Source organism: Macaca thibetana, chromosome 19 (genome assembly GCF_024542745.1).
Source record: "Macaca thibetana thibetana isolate TM-01 chromosome 19, ASM2454274v1, whole genome shotgun sequence".
NCBI lineage: Eukaryota > Metazoa > Chordata > Mammalia > Primates > Cercopithecidae > Macaca > Macaca thibetana.
Window position 1 is genome coordinate 257,461 of NC_065596.1, and position 24,112 is coordinate 281,572.

General features: G+C 40.5%; 3 protein-coding genes across 3 annotated transcripts in view; 1 reads left to right on the forward strand and 2 right to left on the reverse strand.

Moving 5' to 3' along the window:
* Positions 1–11,579, forward strand: part of LOC126942178 (zinc finger protein 729) — a 45,790-nt gene extending 34,211 nt beyond the window's left edge. Inside the window, exon 4 of the mRNA XM_050769460.1 lies at positions 8,095–11,579. Coding sequence (XP_050625417.1) covers positions 8,095–11,498 — 3,404 coding nt within the window. The 3' untranslated portion in view covers positions 11,499–11,579. The remainder of the gene's footprint in view (positions 1–8,094) is intronic.
* LOC126942371 (zinc finger protein 98-like) overlaps positions 1–24,112 on the reverse strand; it is a 283,769-nt gene that overhangs the window by 114,745 nt on the left and 144,912 nt on the right. The window lies entirely within an intron of this gene.
* On the reverse strand, positions 22,217–23,089 carry LOC126942383 (small integral membrane protein 20-like). The gene has a single exon (XM_050769893.1). It carries the CDS (start codon positions 23,027–23,029, stop codon positions 22,826–22,828), a length of 204 nt encoding a protein of 67 aa, XP_050625850.1. The 5' UTR covers positions 23,030–23,089; the 3' UTR covers positions 22,217–22,825.

Here is a 24,112-nt window from a genome sequence, read left to right on the forward strand (position 1 = left end):
TTTTTTTTTTCCTCTTCAAGTAACCTGTGTACTACTTTATTTATTTTTCATAAGTTATTGGGGTACAAGTGGTGTTTAGTTACATGAGTAAGTTCTTTAGTGGTGATTTGTGGGAGTTTTGTGCACCCATCACCCGAGCTGTATACACTGCATCCTATTTGTAGTCTTTTATCCCTCGTTTCCCTCCCACTCTTCCCCGCATGTCCCCAAAGTCCACTGTATCATTCTTACGCCTTTGCATCCTCATAGCTTAGTTCTCACATATCAGTGAGAACATAAGATGTTTGGTTTTCCATTTCTGAGTTACTTCACTTAGAATGATAGTCTCCAGTCTCATCCATGTTTCTGTGAATGCCATTAATTTATTCCATTTTATGGCTGAGTAGTGTTCCATCATATATCTATCTATCTATCTATCTATCTATCTATCTATCTATCTATCTATATATATATGTGGTATCACTGTTTCTTTATCTACTCATTGATTAATGGGCAGTGGGCATTTGGGTTGGTTACATGATTTTGCTATTGTGAATTGTGCTGCTATAAACATGTGTGCAAGTATCTTTTTCATATAATGACTTATTTTCCTCTAGGTAGATACCCAGTAGTGGGACTGCTGGGTCAAATGGTAGTATGACTTTTAGTTCTTTAGGAATTTCCACACTGTTTTCCATACTGGTTGTACTAATTTACATTCCCGCCAGCAGTGTAGAAGTGTTCCCTGATCACCACATCCACACCAACATCTGGTTTTTGATTTTTTTTTTATTATGGCCATTCTTGCAGGAATAAGGTGGTATCATATTGTGGTTTTGATTTGTATTTCCCTGATCATTAGTGATGTTGAGCATTTTTTCATCTGTGGGTTGTCTCTTCACTCTGCTGTTTCTTTCTTTTTTCTTTTTTTTGAGACGGAGTCTCCGTCTGTCGCCTAGGCTGGAGTGCAGTGGCCGGATCTCAGCTCACTGCAAGCTCCGCCTCCCGGGTTTACGCCATTCTCCTGCCTCAGCCTCCTGAGTAGCTGGGACTACAGGCGCCCGCCACCTCGCCCGGCTACTTTTTTGTGTTTTTTAGTAGAGATGGGGTTTCACCGTGTTAGCCAGGATGGTCTCGATCTCCTGACCTCGTGATCCGCCCGTCTGGGCCTCCCAAAGTACTGGGATTACAGGCTTGAGCCACTGCGCCCAGCCTACTCTGCTGTTTCTTTTGCCTTGCAAAAGCTCTTTAGTGTAATTAAGTCCCCATTTTGACACTATTCCACAAGATAGAGAACCCTCCCTAATTTATCTTTGTTTTAATTGCATTTGCTTTTGGGTTCTTGATTATGAAATCCTTGTCTAAGCCAATGTCTGAAAGGGTTTTTCCAATGTTATCTTCTAGAATTTTTATAGTTTCAGGTCTTAGATTTATGTCCTTGAGTTGATTTTTGTATAAAGTAAAAGATGAGGATCTAGTTTTATTCTCCTACATGTGGCTAGCCAATTATCCCAGCACCATTTGTTGAAAAGAGTATCCTTGGCTGGGCGCGGTGGCGCATGCCTGTAATCCCAACACTTTGGGAGGCTAAGGTGGGTGGATCATGAGGTCAGGAGTTCAAGACCAGCCTGACCAAGGTGGTGAAACCCCATCTCTGCTAAAAATGCAAAAATTAGCCAGGTGCAGTGGTGGGTGCCTGAAATCCTAGCTACTCGGGAGGCTGAGGGAGGAGAATTGCTGGAATCTGGGAGACAGGTTGTGGTGAACTGAGATTGTGCCACTGCACTGTAGCTTGGGCAACAGAGCAAAACTCCGTGTCAGAAAAAAAGAAAAGAGTATCCTTTACCCACTTTATGTTTTTGTTTGCTTTGTCAAAGTTCAGTTGGCTGTGAGTATTTGGGTTTATTTCTGGGTTCTGTATTATTTTCCATTGGTTTATGTGCCTATTTTTATATCAGTACCATGCTATTTTCATGACTGGGTTTATAGTATAGCTTGAAGTCAGGTAATGTGATTCGTTCAGATTTGTTCTTTTTGCTTAGTCTTGCTTTGGCTATGCAGTCCTTTTTTTTTGTTCCACATGAATTTTAGAATCATTTTTTTCTAATTCTGTGAAGAATGATGATGGTATTTTGATGGAAATTGCGTTGAATTTGTAGATTGCTTTTGGCAGTGTGGTCATTTTCACAATATTGATTCTATCCATCCATGGGCATGGGTGTGTTTCCATTTGTTTGTGTCATCTGTGATTTCTTTTAGCAGTGTTTTGTAGTTTTCCTTGTAGAGGTCTTTTACCTGCTTGGTTAGGTATATTCCTAAGTTTTTGGGTTTTTTTTTTTTTTTCACAGCTATTGTAAAAGGGGTTGAGTTCTTGATTTGACTCTCTGCTTGGTCGCTGTTGGTGTATAGAAGAGCTACTGATTTGTATATATTAATTTTGTATCTGAAAACTTTGCTGAATTATCACTTCTAGGAGCTTTCTTGAAAAGTCTAGGGTTTTCAGAGTAAACAGTCATATCATCAGCAAACAGTGACAACTTTACTTCCTCTTTACCAATTTTGATGCCCTTTATGTCTTTCTCTTTTCTGCGTGCTCTGGCTAAGACTTCGAGTACTCTGTTGAAGAAGCGTGTCGAGAGTGGATATCCTTGTCTTGTTCCAGTTCTCAGAGGGAATGCTTTCAAATTCTCCTCATTCAGTATTATGTTGGCTCTGGGTTTGTCATAGATGCCTTTTATTTATTTATTTATTTTTTGAGATGGAGTCTGCCTCTGTCCCCCAGGCTGGAGTGCAGTGGCCGGATCTCAGCTCACTGCAAGCTCCGTCTTGTGGGTTTACGCCATTCTCCTGCCTCAGCCTCCCGAGTAGCTGGGACTACAGGCGCCACCACCACGCCTAGCTAATTTTTTTTTGTATTGTTAGTAGAGACGGAGTTTCACCGTGTTGGCCAGGATGGTCTCGATCTCCTGACCTCGTGATCCACCCGTCTCGGCCTCCCAAAGTGCTGGGATTACAGGCTTGAGCCACCACGCCCGGCCCGATGGCTTTTATTACATTGATGTATGTCCCTTGTATGCCAGTTTTGTTAAGAGTTTTAATCATAAAGGGATTTTGTTGCTTTTTCTGCATCTATTGAGATGATCATGTGATTTTTGTTTTTATTTCTTTCTATGTGGTATGTCACATTTATTGACTTGCATTTGTTAAACCATCCCTGCACCACTGGTATTAAACCCATTTGATCATGGATTCTCTTTTTGATATGTTGGATTCAGTTAGCTAGTGTTTTGTTAAGGCTTTTAAAAGCATCTGTTTTCATCAGGGACATTAGTCTGTGGTTTTCTTTTTTGGTTAATGCCCTTTTCTGGTTTTAGGGTGATGCTGGCTTCACAGAATGAATTAGGAAGGGTTCCCTCTTCCTCTATCTTGTGGAATAGTGTCAATAGCATTGGTGGTACCAATTCTTCTTTGTTTTTCTTTTTTTTCTTTTTCTTTTCTTTTTTTTTTTTTTTTTTTTTTTTTTTTTTGAGACGGAGTCTTGCTCTGTCCTCCAGGCTGGAGTGCAGTGGCCAGATCTCAGCTCACTGCAAGCTCCGCCTCCTGGGTTCACGCCATTCTCCTGGCTCAGCCTCCCGAGTAGCTGGGACTACAGGCGCCTGCCACCTCACCCGGCTAGTTTTTTGTATTTTTTTAGTAGAGACGGGGTTTCACCATGTTAGCTAGGATGGTCTTGATCTTGTGACCTTGTGATCCGCCCGTCTCGGCCTCCCAAAGTGCTGGGATTACAGGCTTGAGCCACCGCGCCCGGCTCTTTTTTTTTTTTTTTTTTTTGAGACAGAGTCTTGCTCTGTCACCCAGGCTGGAGTGCAGTGGCGTGATCTCGACGCACTGCAAGCTCCGCCTCCCGGGTTCTCGCCATTCTCCTGCCTCAGCCTCCCGAGTAGCTGGGACTACAGGCGCCACCACCACGCCTAGCTAAATTTTTTTTTGTATTGTTAGTAGAGACGGAGTTTCACCGTGTTGGCCAGGATGGTCTCGATCTCCTGACCTCGTGATCCACCCGTCTCGGCCTCCCAAAGTGCTGGGATTACAGGCTTGAGCCACCACGCCCGGCCCGATGGCTTTTATTACATTGATGTATGTCCCTTGTATGCCAGTTTTGTTAAGAGTTTTAATCATAAAGGGATTTTGTTGCTTTTTCTGCATCTATTGAGATGATCATGTGATTTTTGTTTTTATTTCTTTCTATGTGGTATGTCACATTTATTGACTTGCATTTGTTAAACCATCCCTGCACCACTGGTATTAAACCCATTTGATCATGGATTCTCTTTTTGATATGTTGGATTCAGTTAGCTAGTGTTTTGTTAAGGCTTTTAAAAGCATCTGTTTTCATCAGGGACATTAGTCTGTGGTTTTCTTTTTTGGTTAATGCCCTTTTCTGGTTTTAGGGTGATGCTGGCTTCACAGAATGAATTAGGAAGGGTTCCCTCTTCCTCTATCTTGTGGAATAGTGTCAATAGCATTGGTGGTACCAATTCTTCTTTGTTTTTCTTTTTTTCTTCTTTTTTTCTTTTCTTTTTTTTTTTTTTTTTTTTTTTGAGACGGAGTCTTGCTCTGTCCTCCAGGCTGGAGTGCAGTGGCCAGATCTCAGCTCACTGCAAGCTCCGCCTCCTGGGTTCACGCCATTCTCCTGGCTCAGCCTCCCGAGTAGCTGGGACTACAGGCGCCTGCCACCTCACCCGGCTAGTTTTTTGTATTTTTTTAGTAGAGACGGGGTTTCACCATGTTAGCTAGGATGGTCTTGATCTTGTGACCTTGTGATCCGCCCGTCTCGGCCTCCCAAAGTGCTGGGATTACAGGCTTGAGCCACCGCGCCCGGCCTCTTTTTTTTTTTTTTTTTTGAGACAGAGTCTTGCTCTGTCACCCAGGCTGGAGTGCAGTGGCGTGATCTCGACGCACTGCAAGCTCCGCCTCCCGGGTTCTCGCCATTCTCCTGCCTCAGCCTCCCGAGTAGCTGGGACTACAGACGCCCACCACCACGCCCAGCCAATTTTTTGTATTTTTAGTAGAGACGGGATTTCACTCTGTTAGCCAGGATGGTCTCAATCTCCTGACCTCGTGATCTGCCCGCCTTGGCCTCCCAAAGTGCTGGGATGACAAGCCTGAGCCACCGGGCCCGGCCTTTCCAATTCTTCTTTGAATGTCTGGTAGAATTCTACTAAATTCTGCCTGGTCCTACACTTTTTTTGTTGGTAATTTTTAAATTACCTTTTCAATCTCGCTGTTTGTTATTGGTCTGATCAGCGTATCTAATTCTTCCTGATTTAAGCTGGTTGGGTTGCATTTTTTCAGAAATTTACCCATTTCTTTTAGGTTTTCTAGTTAGTGTACTTAAAGGTGTTCATAGCAGGCTTGAATGACCTTTTGTATTTCCGTGGTGTCAGATGTAATATCTCCTGTTTCCTGTCTTATCGAGGTTATTTGGATTTTCTTTTTTTCTTGGTTAATCTTTCTAATGGTCTGTCAATTGTATTTATCTTTTTAAAGAGCCAGGTTTTTCTTTCGGTTTTTGTCTGTTTATTTCAATTTCATTTCATTCGGCTCTGATTTTATTTTTTTTCTTCTTCTGGGTTTGGGTTTGGTTTGTCCTTGTTTCTCTAGTTCTTTGAAGTGTGAACTTAGTGTGTCAGTTTGTGCTCTTTCAGATGTTTTGATGTAGGCGTTTAGGGCTATGAACTTTCCTCTTAGCATTGCCTTTGCTGTATCCTAGAGGTTTTGATAGGTTGTGTCACTTGTGTTGTTGAGTTTGAAGAATTTTTTAAATTTCCATTTTGATTTCATATTTGACCCCATGATTATTCAGGAGCAGGTTTTTAAATTTACATGTATTTTTACATGTATTTACATGTATTTACATGGTTTTGAAGGTTCCTTTTGGAGTTGAATTCCACTTTTATTCCACTGTGGTCTGAGAGAGTGCTTGATATAATTTCTTTTTTTTTTTTTTTTTTTTGAGACGGAGTCTCGCTCTGTCTGTCCACCCAGGCTGGAGTGCAGTGGCCGGATCTCAGCTCACTGCAAGCTCCGCTTCCCAGGTTTACACCATTCTCCTGCCTCAGCCTCCCGAGTAGCTGGGACTGCAGGCGCCCGCCACCTCACCCGGCTAGTTTTTTGTATTTTTTAGTAGAGACGGGGTTTCACGGGGTTAGCCAGGATGGTCTCGATCTCCTGACCTTGTGATCCGCCCGTCTCGGCCTCCCAAAGTGCTGGGATTACAGGCTTGAGCCTCCGGCCCGGCCTGATATAATTTCAATTCTCTTAAATTTCTTGTTCATTTTGGGGCCTATCATATGGTCTATTTGGAGAAAGTTTTGTGTGCTGTTGAATAGAATGTATATTCTGCAGTTGTTGGATGGAATGTTCTGTATATATTTGTTAAGTCCATTTGATCCAAGGTATAGTATAAATCCATTGTTTATTTGTTGACTTTCAGTCTTGATGACCTGTCTCGTGCTGTTAGTGGAGTATTGAAGTCCTCACTATTATTTTGTTGGTGTCTATCTCATTTATTAGGTCTACTAGTAATTGTTTTATAAATTTGGGAGCTCCAGTGTTAGGTGCATATATATTTAGGACTGTGATATATTCCTGTTGGACAAGGCCTTTTACCATTGTATAATGTCCCTCTTTGTCTTTTTTAACTGCGGTTGCTTTAAAGTTTATTTTGTCTTACATAAGAATAGCCCTTATGAACCTCTTGTTTAGTGTGATATTGTGGGGTTCTCTGGCTTAGGTGAATAGCAAGCTATTTTCATGAATTACCTCACGCCATTAGGGGAAGAGGTATCCTCATTTTTTTCAATTTTTTATAGTGGTCTGTGTTCCTGTTTCTCTCATTCAGTGTTATAATTCATTTGAAAATTTTAAAATTAATTTATTAATCTTCATTGTTCTATGGTTGCTTTGTAAAAATTTTATACTTTTTTTGATTGGGCCGTGTTGTCCTAATATTCTATATACATTGTAATTGTTGATTAAAATTTGTACATCAGAAAATCTACCTGTTGCAATCTTCATAATGTAGCCTTGTCCTGGAATAGTCTGAAGCCAGTTGTCTTGGCCAGAGATTCTGGGAGTCTGTCAAACATGTTCTTAGAATGCATCTTGTCTGAAATTGTGTGTGTGTTATTTTTTTGTTTGTTTGTTTTGATAAAAAAACGTTATTCATGTTTCTTCTCAGTAGTAATCACTTGCTACATCTATTTTTTTTGTGTGTGGTACTATATTCTTTGCTGCTATAACATCTAACTTTGGTCTCAGCAGACTCAAGCTGTCATTTTAAAGTATGCCACCATTTCTTTCAGCACTTTATGTCATGAGAGACAAAAACCAGTGTCTAGAAAGGCCCCTAGAAGCCAGAAATAAATATGTATGTGCCACTGTTTTATTTGTCTTTAAAGAGTAAACCAGGAGTTGGCAATTTACTTTTTTTTTTTTTCTTTTTTGAGACAGTCTCACTCTGTCACGCAGGCTGGTGGAGTGCACTAGCATAATCTCATCTCACTGCGATCTCTACCTCCCAAGTTCAAGTGATTGCCTCAGCCTCCTGAGTAGCTGGGACTACAGACATGTGCCACCACAGCTGGCTAATTTTTGAATTTTTAGTAGAGATGAAGTTTTTCCATTTTGGCCAGGCTGGTCTTGAACTCTTGATCTCAGGTAATCCACTTACCTCGGCCTCCAAAAGTGCTGGAATTACAGGTGTGAGCTGCCATTCCCAGCCATCAGTTTACTTCTAAAGTCCCTGTGTTGTTTTGGGGAGCAGGAAGAGCTGCATTGGGAAACTGTAACAGACTTCTCTTTCCTTCTGTGTGGCTCTTTGCACTGTACTTACTTGGGGTACTCTATACACTTAACTCATTTATAACTTTTCCACAAATGTATTTTGGTTAGTGTGTTTTTGTTACATTTATATGTCTATGAAGAAATTAGGGCCTGTCCTATTTTACTGTGCCATCTTGCTTTTGTGGTTTTTATAATTTTATAGGTTAGATTTGTAAAGTATATTTGAGTCTAGCAAGTGGAATAATTTGTTACTTTTATTTCCTCCAGTTATGCGTTCTCATTTTACACAAGACCTTTGGCCAGATCAGAGCATGAAAGATTGTTTCCAAGAAGTAATACTGAGAACATATACAAGATGTGGACATAAGAATTTACAATTAAGAAAAGATTGTAAAAGTGCCAATGAGTGTAAGATGCACGAAGAAGGTTATAATAAACTTAACCATTGTAGGACAACTACCCAGAGAAAAATATTTCATTGTAACAAATACATGAAAGTCGTTCATAAATATTCAAACTCAAATAGAAATAAGGTTAGACACACTAAAAAGAAAACTTTCAAATGTATAAAATGTAGCAAATCATTTCTCATGCTTTCACACTTAATTCAACATAAGAGAATTCATACTAGAGAGAATATCTACAAATGTGAAGAACGTGGCAAAGCCTTTAAATGGTTCTCAACCTTTATTAAACATAAGATAATTCATACTGCAGACAGACCCTACAAAGGTAAGAAATGTGGCAAAGCCTTTAACTTCTCTTCAGCGTTCACTAAACATAAGATAATTCATACTGGAGAGACATACTTCAGATGTGAAGAATGTGGCAAACCTTTTAACCAGTCCTCAAATCTTACTGACCATAAGAGAATTCATACTGGAGAGAAAACCTACAAATGTGAAGAATGTAGCAGAGCTTTTAAGGGGTCCTCAAATTTTAATGAATGTAAGATAATTCATACTGCAGAGAAACCCTACAAATGTGAAGATTGTGGCAAAACTTTTAACCATTTCTCAGCCCTTAGAAAACATGAGAAAATTCATACTGGAGAGAAACCCTACAAATGTGAAGAATGTGGTAAAGCTTTTAAGTGGTCCTCAAAACTTACTATACATATGGTAGTTCATACTGGAGAGAAACCCTGCAAATGTGAAGAATGTGGGAAAGCTTTTAGCCAGTCCTCAACGCTTAAAAAACATAAGATAATTCACACTGGAAAGAAACCCTACAAATGTGAAGAATGTGGCAAAGCTTTTAACAGTTCCTCAACCCTTATGAAGCATAAGATAATTCATACTGGGAAGAAACCATACAAATGTGAAGAATGTGGCAAAGCTTTTAGGCAATCCTCACACCTTACTAGACATAAAGCAATTCATACTAGGGAGAAACTCTACAAATGTGAAGAATGTGGCAAAGCTTTTAACCATTTCTCAACCCTTAGAAGACATAAGATAATTCACACTGGAAAGAAACCCTACAAATGTGAAGAATGTGGCAAAGCTTTCAGCCAGTCCTCAACCCTTAGAAAACATGTGATAATTCATACTGGAGAGAAACCCTACAAATGTGAAGAATGTGGTAAAGCTTTTAGGTGGTCATCAAAACTTACTTTACATAAGGTAATTCATACTGCAGAGAAACCTTGCAAATGTGAAGAATGTGGCAAAGCTTTTAAGCATTTCTCAGCCCTTAGAAAACATAAGGTAATTCATACTAGAGAGAAATTGTACAAATGTGAAGAATGTGGCAAAGCTTTTAGCCAGTCCTCAACCCTTATGAAACATAAGATAATTCATACTGGTAGGAAACCATACAAATGTGAAGAATGTGGCAAAGCTTTCAGGCAATCCTCACACCTTACTAGACATAAAGCAATTCATACTGGAGAGAAACCCTACAAATGTGAAGAGTGTGGCAAAGCTTTTAACCATTTCTCAGCCCTTAGAAGACATAAGATAATTCACACTGGAAAGAAACCATACAAATGTGAAGAATGTGGCAAAGCTTTCAGCCAGTCCTCAACCCTTAGAAAACATGTGATAATTCATACTGGAGAGAAACCCTACAAATGTGAAGAATGTGGTAAAGCTTTTAAGTGGTCCTCAAAACTTACTTTACATAAGGTAATTCATACTGGAGAGAAACCCTGCAAATGTGAAGAATGTGGCAAAGCTTTTAAGCATTTCCCAGCCCTCAGAAAACATAAGGTAATTCATACTAGGGAGAAATTGTACAAATGTGAAGAATGTGGCAAAGCTTTTAACAATTTTTCCACCGTTATGAAACATAAGATCATTCATACTGGGGAAAAACCCTACAAATGTGAAGAATGTGGTAAAGCTTTTAAGTGGTTGTCAAAACTTACTGTACATAAGGTAATTCATACTGGAGAGAAACCCTGCAAATGTGAAGAATGTGGCAAAGCTTTTAAGCATTTCTCAGCCCTTAGAAAACATAAGGTAATTCACACTGGAAAGAAACCCTACAAATGTGAAGAATGTGGCAAAGCTTTTAGCCAGTCCTCAACCCTTAGAAAACATGAGATAATTCATAGTGGAGAGAAACCCTACAAATGTGAAGAATGTGGCAAAGCTTTTAAGTGGTTGTCAAAACTTACTTTACATAAGGTAATTCACACTGGAGAGAAACCCTGCAAATGTGAAGAATGTGGCAAAGCTTTTAAACATTTCTCAGCCCTTAGAAAACATAAGATAATTCATACTGGAAGGAAACCCTACAAATGTGAAGAATGTGGCAAAGCTTTTAACAATTCCTCAACCCTTATGAAACATAAGATAATTCATACTGGGAAGAAACCATACAAATGTGAAGATTGTGGCAAAGCTTTTAAGCAATCCTCACACCTTACGAGACATAAAGTAATTCATACTGGGGAGAAACCCTACAAATGTGAAGAATGTGGCAAAGATTTTAACAATCCCTCAACCCTTAAGAAACATAAGCTAATTCATACTAGGGAGAAATTGTACAAATGTGAAGAATGTGGCAAAGCTTTTAACAATTTCTCAGCCCTTCTGAAACATAAAATAATTCATACCGGGGAGAAACCCTACAAATGTGAAGAATGTGGTAAAGCTTTTAAGTGGTCCTCAAAACTTACTGAACATAAAGTAATTCATACTGGTGAGAAACCCTGCAAATGTGAAGAATGTGGTAAAGCTTTTAAGCATTTTTCAGCCCTTAGAAAACATAAGATAATTCATACTGGAAAGAAACCCTACAAATGTGAAGAATGTGGCAAAGCTTTTAACAATTCCTCAACCCTTATGAAACATAAGATAATTCATACTGGAGAGAAACCCTACAAATGTGAAGAATGTGGCAAAGCTTTTAACAATTTCTCAACCCTTATGAAACATAAGATAATTCATACTGGGGAGAAACCCTACAAATGTGAAGAATGTGGCAAAGCTTTTAACAATTCCTCAACCCTTATGAAACATAAGATAATTCATACTGGGGAGAAACCCTACAAATGTGAAGAATGTGGCAAAGCTTTTAACAGTTTCTCAACCCTTAGGAAACATAAGAGAATTCATACTGGCAAGAAACCCTACAAATGTGAAGAATGTGGCAAAGCTTTTAACAATTTCTCAACCCTTACTAAACATAATTCATTCTGTAGAGAAACCTTACAAATGTGAAGAATGTGGGAAAGCATTTAACCAGTCGTCACACCTTACTAGACACAAAACAATTCATACTGGAGAGAAACCCTACAAATGTGAAGAATGTGGCAAAGCTTTTATTCAATGCTCATACCTTACTAGACATAAAACAATTCATATTGAAGAGAAACCCTACAAAGATGAAAGTACCAAAGCTTTTAAGGAATCCTCACCCCTTACTAGATAAAATAATACTGGAGAGAAACCCTACAAATGTGAAGAATGTGGCAAAGCTTTTAACCATCCTTCAAACCTTGCTAAACATAAGCTAATTCATACTAGGGAGAAACCCTAAAAATGTGAATAATGTGGCAGAGCTTTCAACCATTTTACAAACCTTAATACACATAAGATAATTTATACTACAGAAGACCGTGCATGTGTGAAGAATGTGGCAAACTTTTAACCAGTCCTCAAGCCTTACTAGACATAAAACAATTCATACTGGAGAGAAACCCTACAAATGTAATAATGTGGCAAAACTTTTTTTTATACTTTTAAGTTCTAGGGTACACGTGCACAACGTGCAGGTTTGTTACAAAGGTATACATGTGCCATGTTGGTTTGCTGTACCCGTCAACTCGTCATTTAAATTAGGTATTTCTCCTAAAGCTATCCCTCCCCAGCCCCCCACCCACTGACAGGCCCCAGTGTGTGATATTCCCCGCCTTGTGTCCAAGTGTTCTCATTGTTTAGTTTCCACCTATGAGTGAGAACATGTGGTTTAGTTTTGTTTTTATGATAGTTTGCTGAGAATTACGGTTTCCAGCTTCATCCATGTCCGTCCAAAGTACATGAACTTACCCTTTTTTATGGCTACATTGTATTACATGGTGTATTTGTGGAATGTGGCAAAACTTTTAACCAATCCTCAAACCTTACTAGACAGGAAACCATTCATACTGAAGAGAAACCCATCAAATATGAAGAATGTGGAAAAGCCTTTAACCAGTCCTCACACCTTAAATACACATAATTGATACTGGAGGAAAACCCTACAAATGTAATAAATGTGGCATAGCTTCTAACCATTGCTCAGCTCTTACTCAAACAGAGAATTCCTAAAGAAAATAAACTCCACAAATGTGAATAATATGGCAAAGCTTTTAACCGGTCCTCAAATCTTACCAAACATAAGATAATTCATACGGAAGAGGAACCCTTCAAATGTGAGGAATGTGGCAAAGCTTTTAGTCAGTCCTCAAATCTTACTGAACATAAGATAATTCATACTAGAGATAAACACTGCAAATGTGAAGAATGGGCAAAACTTTTAACCAGTTCTCAAACCTTACTCAATTTATACTGGAGAGGAATGCCACAAATGCAAAGAATTTGGCAAAACTTTTAAGTGTTTCTCAGAACTTACTGAACACAAAATAATTGGTACTAGAGAGATACTTTACAAATATGAAGGATGTGGCAAAGCTTCTAATGGGTTCTCAAATCTTACTGAACATAAGATAATTTATATTAGAGAGAAACCCTACAAATGTGAAGAACGTGGCAAAGCTTTTAACTGGTCCTTAAACCTTACTGAACTTAAGATAATTAATACTAAAGAGAAAACCTACAAATATAAAAAATGTGACAAAGCTTTTAACTGGTTTTCAGACCTTACTGAACATAAGATAGTTTATACTGAAGACAAACTCTATAAATGTGAAGAATGTGACAGTGCTTTTAATCAATTCTCAAACTTTACTAGACATAAGGAAATTCATACCGGAGAAAAACTCTACAAATGTGAAGAAAGTGGGAACACTTTTAGCCAGTCCTCAACTCTTACTAAAGATAATTCAATGGGAGAGAAACCCTACAAATGTGAAATGAATAATGTTATAACCATTCTTCAATTCTTAATAAACAATTTATACTGTAGAGAAACCCTGCAAACGTGAAGAATGTTGCAAAGCTTTTAACTGGTCCTCAAACCTTACTGAACATAAGATAATTCATAATGGAAACTAGCCCTACAAATGTGAAGAATGTGGCAAAACCTGTAACCATTTCTCACACTTTTCCACACATAAGATAATTCATACTGAAGAAAAACCCTACAAATGTGAAGAATGTAACAGAGTCTTTAAGTGATCTTCAACTCTTACTAAGCATAATTCATACAGAAGATACATTTTATAAATATGAAGAATATGACAAAAGCTTTAAAAACATTTCAACCTTTATTACACGTGAGATAATTTGTGCTGCAGAGAAATTCTACAAATGTGAAGAATGTGGCAAAGTTTTTAATAAGTTATCAAATCATACTAGAGATAAACTACAAATCCAAAAGATATGACAGTGCTCTTGAGAACACCTTAAACTTCTCTAAACATAAACCATAGTGTCAAGAAACCCTAGACATCAGTAATGTCACAAAGCCTTTAAATGGTAGTCACATTTGATTGCAACATAATTTATACTGGAGAAAACTCCTTAATGAAGAATGTGGCAAAACATTTAACCAATACACCTTATCACATAGGAAAGCATTTATACTTGAAAAAAAAGTACACCTATAAAGAATGTGGAAAAGCCATTAATATCTGATCACATCTTAACATCACAGTTTATACTTAATAAAAACATTAAAAATGCAATTACTGTCGGAATATCTTTTAGAAAATATATGTCTTAGTATTTCTTTTGAGGACAAACATTACAAATATAAAGAGGGTTGTAGTACTATATATATATGTTTTTTTGCCTTGACAAACTTATTTTTCTTAACTTCGGTGGATACATAGTGTGTATATATATTTCTGCCATATATGGCATATTTTTGATACCAGGATAAAATATGTAATGATCACATCAGGGTAAATGAGAGATTCACCATCTTCAACATTTATTCTTTGAATTACAAGCAATCCAAATCTACACTTTTAATTATTTTGTAATGTACATTTAAATTGTTTATTATAAGGTCATTTTTGTGGTCATAATAAAAATCATACAGGAATGTAAATAAAAATGTGTTACATATTTTTCTTTGAACATGTGGCCACTATGCCTGTACACAGATACATATAGACTTTTAGTTTTGATTTACATATGGTTAAATATACACATATATCACTCTAAAGGTATTTAGGTGCAAGAAAATTATGCGGCCGGGCGCGGTGGCTCAAGCCTGTAATCCCAGCACTTTGGGAGGCCGAGACAGGCGGATCACGAGGTCAGGAGATCGAGACCATCCTGGCTAACACAGTGAAACCCCGTCTCTACTAAAAATACAAAAACTTAGCCGGGCGAGGTGGCAGGCGCCTGTAGTCCCAGCTACTCGGGAGGCTGAGGCAGGAGAATGGCGTGAACCCGGGAGGCGGAGCTTGCAGTGAGCTGAGATCCGGCCACTGCGCTCCAGCCTGGGTGACAGAGCGAGACTCCGTCTCAAAAAAAAAAAAAAAAAAAAAAAAAAAGAAAATTATGAAGTAAGTGTGTTTGTGTAATTCTGAGTTTGTACCTATTTTCAGAAAAAAATATTAGAACAAAACAAATTATATAAAGTGACTAATTTACTAGAAAACCAAAAACCTCAAAAATGTGGAAAGCAAATCTATACTCTCTGGTTTGTATTGAATTCATGATTGTAAAATCTGACATCTTATGGTTAAGAATCTCCCCTTGAAATTTCTTTGGTTTTACTTGGCTGGTACTCGTGCTAGACCCATACTTTTCTTCTTTGTTAGATATATTTTTTTGTTTTATAATTTATGAAGTATTCATTATGTCATGGATTATAAGAATTTTTTTTTTTTTTTTTTTTTTTTTTTTTTTTTTTTTTTTTTTTTTTTTTGGAGACAGAGTCTCGCTATGTCGCCCAGGCTGGAGTGCAGTGGCCGGATCTCAGTTCACTGCAAGCTCCGCCTCCCGGGTTTACACCATTCTCCTGCCTCAGCCTCCCGAGTAGCTGGGACTACAGGCGCCCGCCACCTCAGCTGGCTAGTTTTTTTTTTTGTATTTTTTAGTAGAGACGGGGTTTCACCGGGTTAGCCAGGATGGTCTCGATCTGCTGACCTCGTGATCCGCCCGTCTCGGCCTCCCAAAGTGCTGGGATTACAGGCTTGAGCCACCGCCCCCGGCCATAAGAATAATTTTTATGAAGTTTAGTAGTGTACACAAAACGATCTTTAGATGTAATTCCACAATTAGTGTATTAAGTTATATTTTATTTAGTTAGAAGATTCCATTTGTTTCTTTTACTTGGAGAACCCCATATAAGCTCACTTTTACTTACTTATTGTTCCTCTCCATTTTTAAAATTGTCATAAGTTAATTTATTTATTTACTGAGCAAATTTGTTCAGGTAAGTACTAGGGAGGGTTCCATAAGTCAAGAGGATGTTTTTGTGTATAAATGCAGCAAGCAAATACGGCAGTGCTTGCTGTGTAGCAGATGCTTCGTGATAAGCTGTAAGTATTTCTTCTGGAGTTAGTTTGTAACTTTAAGTCAGAATGGAAAATATCAATGGAGAAGAAATTACATTGATTCCTCATGTTGAGAGGACATTTTTATTTCCAGGATGCAAAGCTCACTCTTGCTGAATTTAAAGACATATTCTGCTTCTTTATTTTTTAATTATCTTCAGTTTTGTTTGTCTTACGTTCATTTCAAGGATGTATGCATCACAGCTTTTCTCCTTTTTCTGTGTTACAGCTACAGTTTTTTCACTTGTCTTCCTACCATGTTATTTTACATGGTACTTTGTAGGTTCTGCTGAGAAACTTGGTGGGTTTTTGGTTTTTTTGAGACAGAGTCTCGCTCTGTCACCCAGGCTGGAGTGCAGTGGCATGATCTCAGCTCACTGCAACCTCTGCCTCCTGGGTTCAAGCAATTCTCCTGCTTCAGCCTCCGAAGTAGCTGGGACTTACAGGCACGCACCACTATGCCCGGCTAACTTTTGTATTTTTAGTGGAGATGGGGTTTCACCGTATTGGCCAGGCTGGTCTCGAACTCCTGAACTTGTAATCTGCCCGCCTCGGCCTCCCAAAGTGCTGGGATTACAGGTATGAGTCACTGCGCCTGGCCAAAAGTTGGTATTTTTAATGTGCTTTAAAAAATGGTTTTGAGTGGAGAATTTGCTTACCAATATAACTTTGAGATTAGTTAATTAAAGTGAGAGGCATACACTGTCCACATATGAAAGAATTAAATCAGTTAGCATTGTTTTTCTTTGTTTGTAAAAGAAGAATCTTATTGAATTCTTACATAAAGTGTGGCAAGCATAAAATTTGTTACAAAATATATCTTAGAAATTATAAGAGTGTTGCCGGGCGCGGTGGCTCAAGCCTGTAATCCCAGCACTTTGGGAGGGCGAGACGGGCGGATCACGAGGTCAGGAGATCGAGACCATCCTGGCTAACACGGTGAAACCCCGTCTCTACTAAAAAATACAAAAAACTAGGCGGGTGAGGTGGCGGGCGCCTGTAGTCCCAGCTACTCAGGAGGCTGAGGCAGGAGAATGGCCTAAACCCAGGAGGGGGAGCTTGCAGTGAGCTCAGATCCGGCCACTGCACTCCAGCCTGGGCGCCAGATCGAGACTCCGTCTCAAAAAAAATAAAAAAGAAAAAAAAGAAAAATAAAAAAATTTTTAGGGGCGGGGCAAAGATGGCCAACTAGAAGCAGTGGTGATCAGAGGCTCCCACCGAAAAGAACCATAATGGCCTGTGCATCCTGCACTGGCTCCTGAGGTATCCAGGCTCTCTCATCAGAACTGACTAGGCAGCTGGCATGGCCCAGGGAGAGGAAGAAGAAGAGTGTGGTGCAGCCACCCACCTGACAGCCACACAGGGCAGGGGAGCCCCCATCCCCCGGCCAAGGGAGGCAGTGAATGAGTGTCCTACTTAGCTGACAAAACCATGCTTTTTCCATGGAACTGTGCAACCCACAGATTGAAAGATTTCACTCAGGAACCCATGCCACCGGGGCCTAGGGTCCCAACCCCAGAGCTGTGCAGATTCTCAATAACCTCTCAGCTAAAATTGGTTTAAGCCTGCTGAGTTCCCGGCGGGGGGTGACCAGCACCACAGCTGTGGCTGCCTGCTGTCTAAGCCATTTGAGCTCCTTGGGGAGGGGCAGCAACCAGTACTGGGACTGATAGCTGTGTAACACACTAGGCAGCTATCCCTGGGCAGGGGAAGGGCGGCAGCCATCTCTATAGCTCCTAGCGGAGCTTTTCCCCTGCTGGAGACAGGGATGCTGGACGGCTTGGTTCCAAGAGGGGTCCCCCACAGCCCAACACACTGACTGTGCCAGACTGCAGCTACAGCACCTCTTCAGGCCTGACTCTGACCCATCCCTCCTCACTTTGTGGGGCCACCCTGCAGGAACTCCAACAGCTTCAGCCAGGGGCTCAGGGACAGAACTCTGATCTCTCTGGGCCTGAGTCCCTAAGGGGAGAGGTGACCGCAGTCTCTGTGGACGAGCAGACTTAGCTTTTCCTCCTGCTAATTCTAAGGAATCCAAGCAGCCCAGAGAAGTGGGTTTAACCCCAGTGAAGCATACCCCTCCACCAAGGGACAATAAAAGTGCTTCATTAAATGGGTCCTGTTCCTCGTGCCACCCAAATGGGTGAGATACTCCAACAGGGGTTGTCAGACACCCTATACAGCTGTGTTCCCACTGGCATCAGATTGGTGTTCCTTGAGGTCAGACATTCCAGAGGAAGCAGAAGGCATCCATCTTTGCTGTTATCCAGCCTCCTTGAGTATTATCTCCAGGTGCAGGAGTGAACCATATAAATAGGGCCTAAAGTGAACCCCCAGCAAACCACGGCAACCATACAGAAGAGGGACCGGACCACTGAAAGAAAAGCAAACAGAAATGAACAACAGCAACAAAAAAGTCCCCACAAGAACCCCATCCAAGAGTCAGCAGCCTCAAAGATCGAAGCTAGACAAACTCATGAAGATGAGAAAGAATGAAAAAAACACTGAAGCCAGGTGCGGTGGCTCAAGCCTGTAATCCCAGCACTTTAGGAGGCTGAGGCGGGCGGATCATGAGGTCAGGAGATCGAGACCATCCTGGCTAACACGGTGAAACCCCGTTTCTACTAAAACTACAAAAAAATTAGCCGGGCATGGTAGCAGGCACCTGTAGTCCCAGCTACTCGTGAAGCTGAGTCAGGAGAATTATGTGAACCTGGGAGGCGGAGCTTGCAGTGACCCAAGATTGCACCACTGCACTCCAGCTTGGGCGACAGAGCAAGACTCCGTCTCAAAAAAAAAAAAAAAAAAAAGTAAAAAGAAAAAAACACTGAAAACACAAAAGGCAAGAGTGCCTTTTCTCCAAATGATTGCAATGCCTCTCCAGCAAGGGTGCAGAACTGGATGGAGAATAAGATAGACAAATTGACAGAAGTAGGCTTCAGAAGATGGGTAATAACAAACTCCACTGAGCTAAAAAGGAGCATATTCTAACTGAATGCAAAGAAGCTAAGAACCTTGATAAAAAGTGAGAGAGGAGCTGCTAACTAGAATAACCAGTTGAGATAGAGTTCACTGCACTTCACCCAGGCTGGAGTGCAGTGGCAGGATCTTGGTTCACTGCAACCTCCACCTCCTGGGTTCAAGCGATTCTGCTGCCTCAGCCTCTGGAGTAGCTGGGATTACAGGCACGTGCTACTATGACCAGCTAATTTTTCTATGTTTAGTAGAGACAGGTTTCATCATGTTGGCCAAGTTGGTTTTGATCTCTTGACCTCAGGTGATCCCCCAGCCTTGGCTTCCCAAAGTGCTGGGATTACAGGCGTGAGCCACTGTGCCCGGCCCTATTTTGTTAATTTTTTCAAAAAACAGCTCCTAGATTTATTGATTTTTTTTTTTTTGGAGGGTTTTTCATTTCTCGGCTGGGCATGGTGGCTCACACCTGTAACCCCAGCAGTTTGGGAGGCCAAGGTGGGTGGATCACAAGGTCAGGAGTTCAAGACCAGCCTGGCCAACATGGTGAAACCCTATCTCTACTAAAAATCCAAAATTTAGCTGGAGTGGTGGCTCATGCCTGTACTCCTAGCTACTCAGGAGGTTGAGGCAGAAGAATCACTTGAACCTGGGAGGCAGAGGTTGCAGTGAGCCAAGATAGTGCCACTGTACTCCAATCTGGGTGACAGAGTGAGACTCTGTCTCAAAAAAATAAAACAAAACTAAAACAAAACAAAACTGGCAAACCGAATCCAGCAGCACATCAAAAAACATCCACCAGGCCGGGCATGGTAATCCCACCACTTTGGGAGGTTGAGGCAGGCAGATCACCTGAGGACAGGAGTTCAAGACCAGCCTGACCAACATGGAGAAACCCTGCCTCTACAAAAAATACAAAAAATTAGCCAGGCGTGGTGGTGTATGCCTGTAATCCCAGCTACTCGAGAGGCTGAGGCAAGAGAATCACTTGAACCCGGGAGGCAGAGGTTGCGGTGAGCCAAGATCACGCCACTGAACTGGGCAACAAGAGCGAAACTTTGTCTTAAAAAACAACAACAAGAACAACAAAAAACTGATCCGCCATGATCAAGTTGGCTTCACCCCTGTGATGCAGGGCTGGTTCAACATATGCAAATCAATAAACAAAATTCATGACATAAACAGAACTAAAGACAAAAACCACATGATTATCTCAATAGATGCAGAAAAGGCCTTTGATAAAATTCAACTTTCTTTCATGTTAAGAACTCTCAATAAACCAGGTGTTGAGGGAATATATCTCAAAATAATGAGAACTTTTATGACAAAACCACAGTCAATGTCATATATTGAATGGGAAAATGCTGGAAGCATTCTCTGAAAAGGATGACAAGACAAGGATGCCCTTTCTCACCATTCCTATTGAACATAGTACTGGAAGTTATGGCCAGGGCAATCAGGCAGGGGAAAGAAATAGAGTACTCAAATAGAAAAAGAGGAAGTCAAATTGTCTCTGTTTGCAGATGACATTTAGAAAATTCCATCATCTCAGCCTAAAATTTCCTTAAGCTGATAAGTAACTTCAGCAAAGTCTCAGGATACAAAATCAATGTGCAAAAATCACAGGCATTCCTATAAGCCAACAATAGACCGTCAGAGAGTCAAATCATAATAAACATCACAACTGCTACAAAAGAATAAAATATCTAAAATACAGCTAACAAAGAATGTGAAGGACCTCTTCAAGGAGAACTACAAACCACTGCTCAAGGAAGTGAGAGAGCACACAATCAAATGGAAAAACATCCCATCCTTATGGATAGAAGGAATCAACATCATGAAAATGGCCATACTGCCCAAAGTAATTTATGGACTCAATGTTATTCCCAAACTACCATTGACATTCTTCACAGAATTAGGAAAAAAAAAAACAACAAAAAACTTTAAATTGCATATGGAACCAAAAAAGAACCCATATAGCCAAGGCAATCTTAAGCAAAAAGAACAAAGATGGCAGCATCACACTACCTGATTTCAAGCTATACTACAAGACTACAGTAAGCAAAACAACATGGTACTGCTCCAAAGACAGACATACGGACCAATGGAACAGAAAAGAGCCCTCAGAAGTAACACCACACATCTACAACCATCTGATATTCAACAAACCTGACAAAAACAATCAATGGGGAAAGGATTTTCTGTTCAATAAATGGTCCTGAGAAAACTGGCTAGCCATATGCAGAAAACTGAAACTGGACCTCTTCCTTACATGTTATACAAAAATTTACTCAAGATGGATTAAAGACTTAAATGTAAAACCCAAAACCATAAAAACCCTAGAGGAAAACCTAGGCAATACCATTTGGGACATAGGCATGGGCAAAGACTTCGTGATGAAAATGCCAAAAGCAACTGCAACAGACGCCAAAACTGAAGAATAAGACCTAATTAAACTAAAGAGCCTCTACACCGAAAAAGAAACTATCATCAGAGTGAACAGGCAACCTACAGAATGGGAGAAAATGTTTGCAATCTACCCATCTGACAAAGGTCTAATATCCAGAATTTACAAGAAACTTTAAAAAATTTACAAAAAAAAAATTCCATCAAAAACCGAGCAAAAGCTGGGCGTGGTGGCTCATGCCTGTCATCCCACCAGTTTCAGAGGCTGAGATGGGTAGCTCATTCGAGGCCAGGAGTTTGAGACCAGCCTGACCAATATGGTGAAACCCCGCATCTACTAAAAATACAAAAATTAGCTGGGCATGGTAGTGGACGTCTGTAGTCCCAGCTACTCGATAGACTGAGGCAGGAGAATGGCTTGAACCCAGGAGGTAGAGGTTGCAGTGAGCAGAGATCGTGCCACTGCACTCCGGCCTGGGAGACAGAGTGAGACTCTATCTCACACACAAAAAAAGGGGGGGCGGCAAAAGATGAACAAACACTTCTCAGAAGAAGGCAATTTATGTGGCCAACAAATATATGAAAAGCTGCTCAACATCATTAGATGAAATATAAATCAAAACCACAATAAGATACCATCTCACACCAGTCAGAATGGTGATTATTAAAAAGAAACAATAGATGCTGGTGAGGCTGTGGAGAAATAGGAATGCTTTTACACTGTTGGTGAGAATGTATATTAGTTCAACCATCGTGGAAGACAGTGTGGTGATTCCTCAAGGATCTAGAACCAGAAATACCATTTGACCCAGCAATCCCATTACTGGGAATATACTCAAAAGAAATACAAATCATTCTACTATAAAGACACATGCACACGAATTTTTTTTTAAATCATTTTAATGTTTTTCACTTCTATTAATTGATTATTGATTTCTACACAAGTGTATGCATCTAGTTTGACTTGCTTCATATTTATTTTCCAACATGGTGCAATCTTCAGCATGAGGTGCACGAAGTACCTTGTCCTCAAAGAGCTTTATCAACTTGAACATTTTCAAAGAGCTCTATAAGGCAGCTCAGCATGGCAGTTTTTAACTGAAATCTCTTATCTGGAAGACGGCAAAATAGACCCGGACCTTCCCGAGCCCACTGGTTGCTTGTATTCATATCACAGCTCGCTTGAGTAAGTGGTAACGACAGAATAATAAGCAGATTGCTCCAAACCCAGCTGGGTGAGATAGCTTCATTTTTGGAAAATCAACTGAATCACGAAAACCTTCCTAATGGTATAATTTGTTCCAGAGTTCTTTTGATACTTAAGAAGGGAAATATTAATCCTTGTGCACAGTCTTTTATTACAAACACTCTTATTTATGGTATTATGGAGTTTTCTTCTCCAGCCATCATTCTCCGATGAGGTGACTGACTGTACCCCATGCAGAATTGAAAGCATCAAGAAATCTCCTTTCTTAATCAGAGCTGGTGATAGCCTTCTCATTTCCTGCCAAATGGATCAGACCACACTTTTAACCCTGGTGGCTGCACATCCTCTTGAACAATTCCAGCCCGATTTATGGCTTGCTCCCACCTGTAGTCTTCCAATCTCATTAGGGGTCGGAAGTAGATGGGATAGAAGGCGGCGCCGATCAGGGAGATGAAGCTGCCGAAAATGAGCGCGGTGCGCAGGTTCCGGGACATGGCGTTGGGCCCCAGGCTGCCCTGACCCGCCGACCGCCCTGCACTCTCGGAAACCTGGCTACCCACTCGCACACGAATTTTTATTGCAGCACTATTTACAATGGGAAAGACATGGAACCAACCCAAATGCCCATCAATGACAGACTTGACAAATAAAATGTGGTACATACACACCATGGAATACTGTGCAGCCATACAAAGAAATGAGATCATGTCCTTTGTAGGAACATGGATTAAGCTGGAAGTCATCATCCTCAGCAAACTAACACAGGGATAGAAAACCAAAAACTACATGTTCTCACTCATAAGTGGTAGTTGAACAATGAGAACACATGGGTACAGGGAGGGGAATAACACACACCAGGGCCTGTTGTGAAGTCGGGGGCAAGGGGAGGGCACCTAGAAGGGTCAATGCGTGCAGCAAACCACCATGGCACACATACACCTATGTAATAAACCTGCACATTAACTAAGCATTGCCTCTCAAGCTTTATTTAATGAGCTTATAAATCACTTGGTAATGTTGGTCTCTATGTAATGTGATTCTGCAGGTATGGAAAGGGTCCATGAGAGGGTGTTTTAAATAAGTCCCCTGTCAAGGCTGACCCCCCCAGGCTCATCATTAGCATTAGTTAGAGAAGCAGGCGCAGTACAGAGTCTCCTACACTTGGCACTCTTGTCACAACACAATTACTTCTGGAACAAATGAAAACAACCAATCTCCATCCTAAAGCATCATAATCTTTGTTGGCTTTTTAAAGTCTTTTGTTTTGTTTTTTTAGACAGAGTTTTGCTCTTGCTGCCCAGGCTGGAGTGCAATGGTGCAATCTTGGCTCACTGCAACCTCTGCCTCCTGGGTTCAAGCAATTCTCCAGCCTCAGCCTCCCAAGTAGCTGGGACTACAGGTATGCACCACCATGCCCGGCTAATTTTTTGTATTTAGTAGAGATGGGATTTCACCATATTGGTCAGGCTCATCTCGAACTCCTGATCTCAGGTGATCCACCCGCCTTGGCCTCCCAAAGTGCTGGGATTACAGGCATGAGCCACCGTGCCCAGCGGCTTTTTAAAGTTTACAGAGAA